Source organism: Lycium barbarum, chromosome 4 (assembly GCF_019175385.1).
Source record: "Lycium barbarum isolate Lr01 chromosome 4, ASM1917538v2, whole genome shotgun sequence".
NCBI lineage: Eukaryota > Viridiplantae > Streptophyta > Magnoliopsida > Solanales > Solanaceae > Lycium > Lycium barbarum.
This window is the reverse complement of record NC_083340.1, coordinates 146,520,644-146,532,459: the sequence shown is the minus strand read 5'-3', so window position 1 is coordinate 146,532,459 and position 11,816 is coordinate 146,520,644. Positions and strand designations below refer to the sequence as shown.

Below are 11,816 nucleotides of genomic sequence, written 5' to 3'. Positions count from 1 at the left end.
AAATAATAAGGCTGTAGAACATATGTACGTGCTGACTCAGATGCAATTTCCAGGCCAAAGTAATAATTTTTCCATATTAGCACAGATTTGACATAATATTGAATTTGATATAAGTTTTTATGTGATTGATTTTACATGGCCAATTTTTGCTGCTCTCTTTGCAAAACATCAAGTCTTGGACATGTCCTAAGAAAATGGAAGCGCTTTCAATTGACCAAATGCAATAGGGAGACAATATAATCCTACAAAGAAAGAGAACTCAAAATTATCACCCAATTGGACACGTCTAGAATATTTTTTTTCATAGTAGCACGATCACTGTAATTGACGCTGCTGAGTTTGACCTTTTGGATATATGTATTAAAGGTCCAAAAGAGAAGTTAGACTCCACTGTTCTAACTTCTAAGCCAGGTATTTGTTTCATCATATTTTCTTGTTTTTGAATCACACCTCTTATTTGGTATTAAGGTTATGTAGAATGACTTATTAATAACTACAACACATGATCCCATTAACCACATAGACAAAAGGAAAAGCAGAAGGTTCTGCAATGCATGCACATTTTTGCTTTCAGTTGACAGAGGAAGTTTTATAGATGATGTTTGTGATGACAATAGGATATAAATTATACTATCAATTTTGACTTGCTCATTATTTACTTGTTCCCAGACAGCTATCTATGTCACTAGCTTAGCTGCGGTAGAGATGCTCCGTGCTCGTGGGCGGTCAGCAAATAATTGATTCTGTTGACATCGCATGTGCTCTGAGCTTGGGCGAATAGACTGCTCTGGCATTTGCAGGAGCTTTCAGGTTGCTACCCTACATAACATTATGCTTTAGGAGTAGCTTATGTCTAGATGTACTTTCTTATCCTTCCCACACTTTAAGATGCAAGTACTTCGATTTCATTATTGATCCACTAATCTGATTGCCTTTGCCAGTTTTGAGGAGGGGCTTAAGCTGGTTAAGCACAGAGGAGAAGCTATGCAGGTAATGTTAATGATCATAAATATGTGTCATGCATGGAACTCTGACAATATCTATTCTGTCCGGGACGCTGCTGATGCTGCAAAAAGTGCAGTGGTTAGTATAATTGGACTGGATTCCGAGAAGGTTCAGAAACTGTGTGATGCAGCTAATGAGGAAGTTGATGAAGCCAACAAAGTTCAGATTGCAAATTTCTTATGCCCTGTTTCTCCAAAAGCTTTGTAGCCAGAATAAATTCCATATTTCTTGGAATATTTCACCTGGCTAAGCATTTCCCAGTTTTGTTGTTGAACTATCTTCTTATAGGGAAATTATACAGTCTCTGGAGGTGTTAAAGGAGTTGAAGCGGTAGAAGCAAAAGCAAAATCGTTCAAAGCACGAATGGCGGTATTTCCTTTTTCTCTCCAAATGCTAATATAGGTCTTGCCGCCAACTGCTAATGGTGTTTGCATCTTAACATTGGATTTAATTGTTCCAGGTACGTCTAGCTGTTGCTGGAGCATTCCACACAAGTTTTATGAATCCAGCTGTCTCAAGATTAGAAGCTGCTTTGGGTGTAACAGAGATCAGAACTCCCAGAATACCAATAATATCTGATGTTGATGCGCAACCACATGCAGATCCAGACACAATTAAGAAAATATTAGCTAGCCAGGTAAGAAACAGACAGTACACAGGATTAAGTTGATTAAAGATGGTTGGACACAATCTTCTGGGAACTGTTGATTTGTAGGACCTGGAAAGGCGAAACTCATGACATTAATCTTTTAGCTAATTGCTATACCCCGATTAGACGAGTTTGATTTAGAAATCAGTATGCACAAAGGGGCAATGTATCACTTTATGACTAATGATCTTATCACTTCAGCAAGTGCTTGATTTGGACCCCAATGTTTGCCAGTATTGTCAAGAGGATGGACAAAGGTGCTGAAATTGAGAACATTGGTGCCTGAGCTTTGCATTGAGAACATCATTGATGATTATTCTTTGAGTGACTTCGAGCTTGAGTTTTTGAATGTCAACGGCATTATGGGCTTTGTTTAAGTAGCATAATAACCTCGGATTAAAATATAACTCTGAACCTTGGTAGATATTAATGGGATGAAACCATACATACTCTACGCGGGTGTTATTGTCAAATCAGTATTTATGTGGTCCCTGATAATTTCACTTTTCTTTCACTTACTTACGTACTATTCTAATATTGGCAAAAGTGATTTTCAAGTTGATTAACTAAACACATAATGTTCTACAAAACTACTTTTCGAAAAGCACTTTTAAAATAAGTGCTTTCTTGGCTTGTTTTCTTTTATTCTTCTTATTATCATTGCTATCTCGTGATATTTCATTTTTTCTTTTGCGTTGTACAGGGAGCACTTGGCATCAAGGTAAAGATCATGCTTGATTGGGATCCAAAAGGAAAGCAAGGTCCAACAACTTTATAGAATATCATCTGATTACAAAACATCTTTACATTTTGGCACCAAACTTTGTGAGATCTTCGAAAATCAGTCATATTGATGTTTGGAAAAAAAAGTGTATTCGAGATTGAGCAATTATCTTTTGGCAAATATCATTGGGAGTAGACTATAAATCACACAAACAATAAAATATTGTTGCTTTAGCATTCAAATTTTAAGTATGTTCACTTGGATCCTCTTATATATCTATGCAAAATTACAACTAAGAAAATACTACCAAAAGTATGGTAAGATGGACGAGATTCTCCACCTTCAACTATGTACATGTCTTAACTCGATAGTATAAAGTGCATCTTTTAGTGAGCCCTACACATTGTAAATTTAAATTAGCCGCATAATTAATTCTTTCACACGATCTTACTAGCCTAATTCAGCAAGAGCGTTATCACGGGCCTTTGCTATTTCGAATACTAGATGAATACACCGGAAAAAAAAAAGCGAAGGAATTAATTGTCATGTAAACATACACAAAACAATACTTGAAAATTAAACAATATCATATATAGATACAATTAAAAGAAAGGCATAAAATTAACCCCTCTTAACAGGATCAAAGTTGGAGACACCAATAATTGCACCAATAATTGCACCAAGCACAACCCCACCTGACACAATGCTAAGCAAGAAGTTCTTGAGTGATGGTGACACACCATCAGCAGCTTGTGCTACATCAGGTACAACCATTGATGCTGTGAGTACACCTGCTGACAGTCCTGCCACTGCCTTGTCCTTAAGTGAAGCTTTGACTACAAACTTAGCAACTTGTTTTGAAGTTACAATTTGTTTTGAGGGCCTAATTGGCAATGGCTTAAAGAAAGCTTCAACAATTGGTTGCTTCTTTTGGCTTGTGTAAGTTAGTGGCATTGCCATTGAAACTATTGAAGAAGTAGCCATTCTTTTGCCTTTTGCTCTGAAGAATTGAAATTTTTAAATTTTTCTCTCCTCTAAAATGTAAAGAGTATGGTATTGGTAATATATGATCTGATTTTGAGAGAAGAAAAGATTCACTTAGATTGAGTTGATAAAGAGAGGATTTTTAATGAGAGGTGGAAACTTGATCTTTGGAGTAGGCATATTTTTCTTTGTCCTACGTGGCTAGGTCTTATTAGCCATTTGGTGGATAAGGTTATCTTATTGGAAGGTTGTCATAATTTTATGTTCATGTGAGCTGAGAAAAAACACATGTAGGGTATCAAATTTGAGGACTCCAAAACTCCTCTAGTTGGTTTGCGTAGGGTTTGGAAGCATGTGAGAATCTTAACTTAACATAAGGAAATTTGAAGCCTTTTAAAAAAAAAAAAAAATTGAATACACGACCTATTATTAAAATATTATCTCTAAATTTAAACACGGGATATTTAAAGCGAAGTATTTGTTTACTCAATTTTGAATGTGCATAATTCATCTTTCATTTAAAGATCAATAAATATAAACATTACATAAAATAATACTCATTAAATATTATACTCATAAATTTTATTTTATTTTTAAATCTTCATTTACATGTCATGAGATGTGGTGGTTGGTGATTTGGTGGAGGTGGCTGATGGTGATAATTGTGCAACGGTGACTAGTGGTGGTTAACGGTAGTGGCTGGTGCAAATGACTGTGTATTGCTGATTGAAGGTGGTCAACTGGTTGCGGTTGGTGATGATAGTTGTGTGGTAATAACTATGCGGCGATGGCTGGTAATAGGGGTTTGCGCGATGGTAGTTGTGTGTGGCAAAGGCTCGCAATAGAAGTGATTGGCAATCAGAAGCGGAACCACGATTTGATATTTAAGGAATATGTTCTCACTCAAAAATGTTTATTGGAAAATGTTGTTATCAGTTGATTTCTTTTTAGCCGTGTTTTTCAGTGGACGTTGCTTGATGACTGATGAGTGAAAAATATTTGTGGAAGGTTTACATTGGGTTGTGTTTTTCATTAAAAATTTGATTTCCTTTTTTGAGTGCAAAAAGTTCGATAGTAATGCCAAGCAATTAACAAGAAGTAAGAGTTGAGAAAAAAATATTTTTTGTCCACAAGTGAGAATTTATCTTCTTCCAATTCGCAAGTTTACTTATGTTCACATAATTACTACTCCTAGCCGCATTTAAGAGCAAATATGACCCAATTCGATATTCTAGTAGACTATAGCTTATATTTGAATTGTCATACTATTAATCGCATTATGACCATTGAACTATACTTCCATGGCCAAAGTTTAAATTGAGAACGATATTGAAAGTCCACAAAAAAACTAAAAATGGATAGATACAGTAAAATACAACAACATACCCAGTGTAGTCCCACAAATGGGGTCTGGGGAAAGTATATTAAATCAAGAGGGAGAAAAAGAACTATTCTACTATAAATTAAAATCTACCTAAAGATACAGAGTGTATTAAAGCCTGCCGAAAGATAAGCTTCACAAAGTTAAAATCAAATTATCAATCAAACTTCCGGTTAAAAATGACAAAATAGGAGCTATAAAATCAACTTTGCTTGAAAAGTGACAGCAAATTTCTTTGACTGCTTCTGTGGAAGAAAGCATGGTAATAAGAGACAATAAGCTTAGATGTCAATTTTCAAAAATAATTTAATTGTCCATTTTCGTTATCTTCTTCATCTTCCACCAAAGTTTATTTATTCAACCAGCCTGCATATTCCTTCTTATACTCCTTTGATTCCACGGCTTGATAATTAATAGTAATTCACTATTTTCCCCATATAAAAAATAAAACAATCACACGGATAGAACCGAACTACGGCCATAATGAATATAAGAGTTTAAGTTCTATGTATTAATGGTGTAAAGATGGTACATAATCTGCTATCACAAGTTAAATTCAGTAAGTATTAATTAACAAAAATTACGCTATCAATGTATATAGCTTAAATCCATATTGATTAATTGTACACTATTTGATCACTTGAAAAATAACTATAACTAACCGTCCATACAGAGTGGGGACTAGTAAGCCTATAAATTATAGTAAGACGGATTGCATGATAGAACATGTTAAAATCCACAGATAATACAAAAAAAAAAAAACTTTATACTGTCATTGTATATAAGTAAATCCATAATATTAATATATCAGTGTCCTAATTGGTTATATATAGCACTAGCTAGTGAATCAAATCAATCCCCTACTAGTTGATTCTCAAACAAAAAGCTTCAACTATTCAGCTATATGGAAGAAGCTCCTATGCCTTATACTCCTCCATCTTCTCCTCCAAAACAATCAAACTTACCCAGTTTGTATTGCGCTCTTATTATTGTAGGAACAGCAGTTTTCCTGCTTGGCCTCTACAATTTCATCAGCACTCGATGGTGCAACGATAATAACCACAGGGATCAATCTCTTCAACAAAGTTCACGTCATGTTTCTCATCATAATGTTAACGTGAACATAGTTTCCAGTTTCAGGTACATGAAAGAATTAGGAGTTGAAGTTGAAGCAAATCATGATGAGAAAAACAATGATTATGAATGTGCTGTGTGTTTATCAGTTTTTGAAGAAGGAGAAGAAGTGAAGCAACTTCCAATATGCAAGCACTCTTTTCATGCTTCTTGTATTGATATGTGGCTTTATTCTCACTTGGATTGCCCGTTGTGTCGTTCTCCGGTGGAGCCGCCAGTGCTTCACCGGAATAGTTTCACAAGGCAAGAGGAAAGTTCTCGAGATGGATTGATAGTTCAAGCCAGTTCAGTATAGTTTATTTTCTTTTCATTTATTTTTTTGGGAGTTCTTACTTCTGAGAGTTTTTGTTGATATGAAAGACTGGTTTTGCATGAAGACGTCTGTTGATGAGTAGATCCCAATGCTGTGGTAATAGAGAAAGGTGATAGAAGGAAATGCTTGGGATATATGATGTGAAAAATGTTAAGAATGATTACTTGCCCGGTATTGTACATTCATACATAAATCTTAGGGACTTATTAGTAAGCCTACTTATAATTTCCCATGGTTCCCACTTCTCTTTCTTTTTGTCTCAAGCCACGTTAAGTATTTCAAGAATAGTTACTCAGAGATTACAGTGTATCATACTGACGATTAGACTTGAATAACAAAGAGAAATCTTGTGTCCTTTCTTATACGGTATATATATGTGAATTTCACGATTATATTAGATTTCATTAGTTTCCGCTTCTGCCAGAGACGTTGTAAATAAGGATTGCATAGGAACTTTATCAATTCCAACAATTCTAAATTTGCGTTCGTCCAATAAAAAAATAAAAATAAAAAATAAAAAAAGGCAATTCTCTAAGTCTCCGAGTTCCACACAGGCTCTGATGTTGCACAAATTCCATTAAATTGTTAATTCCCTATTATCCAAGCAACTTAACTGTTTGTCACTTAATAAACTCTTCTATGGTTGTGTTTTTTTCGTTACAGTGATGTTCGAGCCAAGTTGCACAAATCTCAACTCATTCCACGAGATATCTGCTACCTCCCACCAGCACAAGTACTGGGTAACTCTGTCCACCAAAGCTTAGACAAATGGGAAAAAATCACCTAGTATTTTTTATTCAAATGAGCTTCAAACCTAAGACCTCATGGTTCTCGACCCACTCCATTAACCACTAGGCCACACCCTTGGTGCATACTCATGTTCATCCATGGTTGTGTTCTTTTGTCATTTATAGCTGTGTTTTACCATATTACTTATGCCCGTTAACTTCGTTAAAGCATAACCTAGGCCAATTGTTTATTTCACCACCGTGTGTTTCATTAACAAGCTAGAGCTATGCTGTTTCTACCTAGCAAAGTAATCTTCCATTTTTCAAGGTAATGAAAATAACAGCTTTAGAAGATAATGTCATTGCACACGACATGGTTCAAACCAGACTCAAACTTCAATCAACTTCAAACCACATAATAGATCTGCCAGGAACCTTTTTCAATCGTACGCGTTAACTATGTATAATATAATACAAATAGATTCAAGAATAATCAGAAAGCATAGCGCATGCTATGTGTTACAGTGACAGACAATGCCTGATCATGAATTCCAATATTTTCACAAGTGTTACAAGACCGTATAAAGTTCCCAATTCATTATACAAACAATTTACATTTTCCTCAAATTGTCTAACCTTGCTTGCAGATCACTGTCTATCCCACCGTCGTCATTGTCAGTTGCCTCAGCTTGTGCAACCTTGTTTTTCGCTGCTGGAGCAGCCACCGCAGAAGAAGGCGCATTGACAAGCTGCCATTAATTCCAGGACCATGAGTAAATATAGCATTACAAACACATCATATACATCCAAATAGGTGTAAAGAAAGAGGGGTAAAATACCTCATTATTGATGTTAATACCAATCTCATCAAGGACCTGGCTCACCAACTCTTCTGTTTCTTCTTCTTCCTCATCCCCTTCCAAAGCGTCATCAATGGCATCTCCCATCACCTCGCTCACCATTTCCATCTTTTCATTTTGCATCTCAAATTCTTGCATTATTTTCTGCAATGCTGGCAAGTTCATCTGCCTGTTCATCTGTCCCATTGCCTTTGTAACACCTTTCATTGCTTCACCCATTGCTTGTGTTGATTTCAAAGTCTGATATCAATGGTAACATATTTGGGGAAGAAAAGAAAGAGTTAGGAAACAATTGATTCTTCAAGCCAACCAAATATATGCAATTGAAAATCAACTCTGTTAGGAACTCTTAGTCAATCATTCCACAGCATAAATATTTTTGTCGACCAATGTGCATGTGCCTAGACGTTTTGAATCAGAAGAGAAGAAATCATTATCAGGACATCTTGTTAGTTCCCTTGCAGCACGAAAAGAAACCTCTTCGCTTCCTTCCCCAAGATATTCCCTTTTATTCTTCTACGTCCTTCTTTCTAGCTTTTCTTTCTTTTGGGGTAGGGGAAAGGGGAGGCACCGTTAATGATTTCAGTTAAGAAAGGCAACCCTGCATTCGGGCATGCACAGGGAGGTCTATCAACTTCCAGTATATAGAATTATTATGTGCAAATTTTGTATCGATTCCTTCATCAGAGAGGCAGTGGTTTAGATTTAATCTAGCTTTCATAGAAAAGAACGAATTGAGAAGCTTTCCCAATTTTCCATGAGCTAGTAATGCCGTAACTGTAAAGACTGCAGAATTTACTCAGGGGAAAGCAGGAAGAAGTCAAGGATACTGTTTAGCAAATATTAAGCTTTGTGAACAACCATTCATATAAAAGGATTACATTCTCAATAAAGATAACACTGTCAAAAGTACAACAGCAGCAATGGCAATAGCGACAGCAGCAACAAAACAAACAACAAGGTTAATGATAACGATGTCCATAACTACCTGAATTCTGAGGGAGACACCTTGAAGTTGGGACTTAAGCTTGTAAAATTTCTCAATCTGATGCCTTGTCCTGATAAGATCTTTTGCCATCACCTTCACAGCACCCTAGAATCAAAAGAACTTCAAATTCAAATTGGTTTAAGTATTGTTGCTAATCCTATATCCTTGCGCTATCCATAGCATAATACATTACTGAATTCAAGAAACAAAATTGACAAAATAGCTTAGTGCCTTATTTCCAAGACTCAATTCACTTGCACTAACTGCATACAGTAATTATTTGTGTATGATTATATATTTTACTATACAAATAGATTTTGTTCAACTAATTGACCCAAAGTAAGTCTTAACTAAAAACCTAAGAGCTGGTGCTTTTTGGGTTTGTCTCTGTGAAATGTTTGATTAACTACAGGATAGGCCTTCTTCAGCACTTTGTTATGTACAGCTAATGTTTAGTAATAGTTCAAGCAACTGGAATACCAATAACAGAATTGCAGGATAGGCCCCTCCATCATAGAATAATCTACCTCTTAAAAAATCTCAGCATGTGTGCCATTGATTTGAAAAAGGAGCAAGGAAAATAAAAAGATGGAAAACGACTCTTTACTAAGAGACTGGGGCTAAAATCCAGAAAGAAGACCTACCATTTGCCCTTGCTTTGCACTTTTCTTTATCTCTGCAATTAGTTTCATCTCTTGTGTTTGTAACCCCTGTCTCTCCCTTTCTATTTCTCTGATAGATTTATCAAGCATACGCTTGTTTTCACGCAGGAGCTCTGCAAATGAAAATAGAACATTAAAAACCAATGCAAAGAAATCCTCCAGAAAGGACTAATAAAAATCACATCCCATCAAATTCCAAGGGAACGTCATAGAGCAGTATCATGCACTGGTTTACGTAAGAAACAATAAACGGGGAAATTAGCAACTAAAATTAATAAAACTGAGAATTGGGAAGTAAAGCTGTAACAGCTTGATTTACCCAGCAAAATCTGTGTTCTGTGGGATTAGTAAAACTAGTTCTCTATAAAGAAAAGAGTCATTTTAAATTTCACAATAAGATAGATAAGTGAATAAACAATGTGGTGTATTCCACATTGCAACACTATAACTACCACGTACAAAAACTTTTAAAATTTTAGGAGAGATGTATAGGTAAATTACAATTTCAAAAAAGAAATAGTAGAAGTTTTCAATATATTGAGTCAATGGTGATTTTTCCAACAACAACGAATTTCCCATCTCTTGATGAATTAAAAGTTTTCAGAAGTAATGAAAAGAAATAAGGTCTGAGAGTTCCAGCATCAAAAAAGTTTACAACTCAAAGTTCTGATAGAATTCCTCCATAACCCCGAGTCCCAAAAGAAACGAGATTTTGATTTATTGAGACTTGCACAAAACATGTGAGGCATAATAACAACAGGTTCAGACAAGAAAGGACTGGGAAAAACAAAATATTTGTAGAGATATTGATTTGGGATCTGAAATCCCTCATGGTATGCAAAATGAGAAGCTTGCTCTGATAAATAAGTAGGTAAACCAGACATAAAAACAACGTCAAGCCAGTTTATGAAGGCATTCACTAGTAGGAGGCTTCACCCAAAAAAAAAAAGTGAGTAGCATGCGCACGCACACATACACATAGGGAGAGAACAGGCAATAGAAAAACACTGCCCTTATCTGAACCAGGTTCATTTTCTTTTTGGGTGTCAACTTAGTCTACCATGTGTATTTGAACAAGACCAACACAAAATTGGCGTTCGAGAGGCTAAGGTTTAGCGGTAGAAAGTATAAATCAATTATAAAGCTTTCAACTTTTGAGCTTTCTTGGCCTTTCAGCTAAGATCAAGTGTAGTATTTGTCGTTGTCAGTTTAATATGATATTTATGGGAGGACACACATCATATCCACTCAATTTTTTTACAGGAAGAAACTTTCAACATTTTACTTGTAAGAAAATTCTCCCAAAGACCTGTTCACAATCAGCATTCTCCCAAAGTCCTGCTCACAATCAGCAAAATAGAAAATTTCGCCAATTACACAATTTAAAAACCGGAATATGCATAACCAGGAATGATTTGGACCACTATAATCTCTTCCTCAAAATACCATCTCAAGAATGTGAAACCTTAAAAAGACAGGACATTAAGGTGGCCAAAGCCAAACTTTTTCCATCACTCCAGCAAAACTTAATTTATTTATTTTTTTATGACAAGGGAACCCGCAGCTACCCTTCTGGTGCGCACAAAGTAAACCCCGCTCCTATGTAATAGCTTGCAAACCACACAGGAGAGATAACCCGCACTAGGCAAGCCCAACGCGATGAGCTCGACCCAGAAGGCAAATCCTCTAATGTTATAGGCAGGGGGTTTCGTTTCGAACCTGAGACCTCCATTATGGAAGCCTCATGCTCAACCAATTGAGCCACCCTTACGGGTTCCAGCAAAACTTAATATTTTAACATTCTAAATAAATTTTTTTCATTATCCTAAATCCACTTATGCATTGGAGGATGAGTACAACGTACAGGTTCACGAAAACCATGTAACTTTTAACCATAACATGTATATATATATATTAAGAAATTCACCAAAACATCCATAAATATTTGAACTGTAAAAACCCATTTATTATTGTTATTAATTTGAGTTTGCTATACGAACTCATAAACCTCAAATCCTGAATCCACCTCTACACGATATGCACCAGCAGATATATATATTCTACAATTACCAACCAACGGTTTAAAGTCAAAGCTTATCAATTCTACCATACTTGTCAACAATTCACATAGATCGCCAAAACAGGAATAAATTCATTGAAATATCAGTAAAAGAAGATCAATAAATTGAACCTGCAGGTGTTTTTCTCTTGCCAAATAGGAAACTCATCTTGATCTGTCGTGTATTACTTACTTTTCGATTGAATTATTCTTCCTTTACTTATATGGAAAAAACGGAATAATATTTTGTGATGTATTTAGGCTTAAGGAAGAGTCATGTTCCACTACGCGGCAATAGTAGTGGTTGGCGAATCCATCCCATTTGCACT

At 35.7% G+C, this 11,816-nt stretch overlaps 3 protein-coding genes and 2 pseudogenes across 3 annotated transcripts; 3 read left to right on the top strand and 2 right to left on the bottom strand.

Annotated features, from left to right (window-relative positions):
• The first annotated feature begins 135 nt into the window (after nt 1–135).
• Nucleotides 136–3,052, top strand: LOC132638002 (uncharacterized; annotated as a pseudogene).
• LOC132636903 (uncharacterized) lies at nt 2,933–3,362 on the bottom strand. The gene has a single exon (XM_060353977.1). It carries the CDS (start codon nt 3,360–3,362, stop codon nt 3,000–3,002), a length of 363 nt encoding a protein of 120 aa, XP_060209960.1. The 3' UTR covers nt 2,933–2,999.
• Nucleotides 3,363–5,647: 2,285 nt separating this feature from the next.
• Nucleotides 5,648–6,172, top strand: LOC132638001 (E3 ubiquitin-protein ligase RING1-like). Its single transcript, XM_060355000.1, has one exon. It carries the CDS (start codon nt 5,648–5,650, stop codon nt 6,170–6,172), a length of 525 nt encoding a protein of 174 aa, XP_060210983.1.
• Nucleotides 6,173–7,343: 1,171 nt separating this feature from the next.
• Nucleotides 7,344–11,780, bottom strand: LOC132636901 (vacuolar protein sorting-associated protein 2 homolog 1-like). Its single transcript, XM_060353975.1, has 5 exons — nt 11,620–11,780; nt 9,411–9,541; nt 8,767–8,871; nt 7,758–8,018; nt 7,344–7,667 (listed from the first exon to the last, which is right to left on the bottom strand). The coding sequence occupies exons 1-5, from the start codon at nt 11,654–11,656 to the stop codon at nt 7,530–7,532; spliced, it is 672 nt and encodes a 223-aa protein (XP_060209958.1). The 5' UTR covers nt 11,657–11,780; the 3' UTR covers nt 7,344–7,529.
• On the top strand, nt 10,584–10,742 carry LOC132638858 (U2 spliceosomal RNA; annotated as a pseudogene).
• Nucleotides 11,781–11,816: the final 36 nt, after the last annotated feature.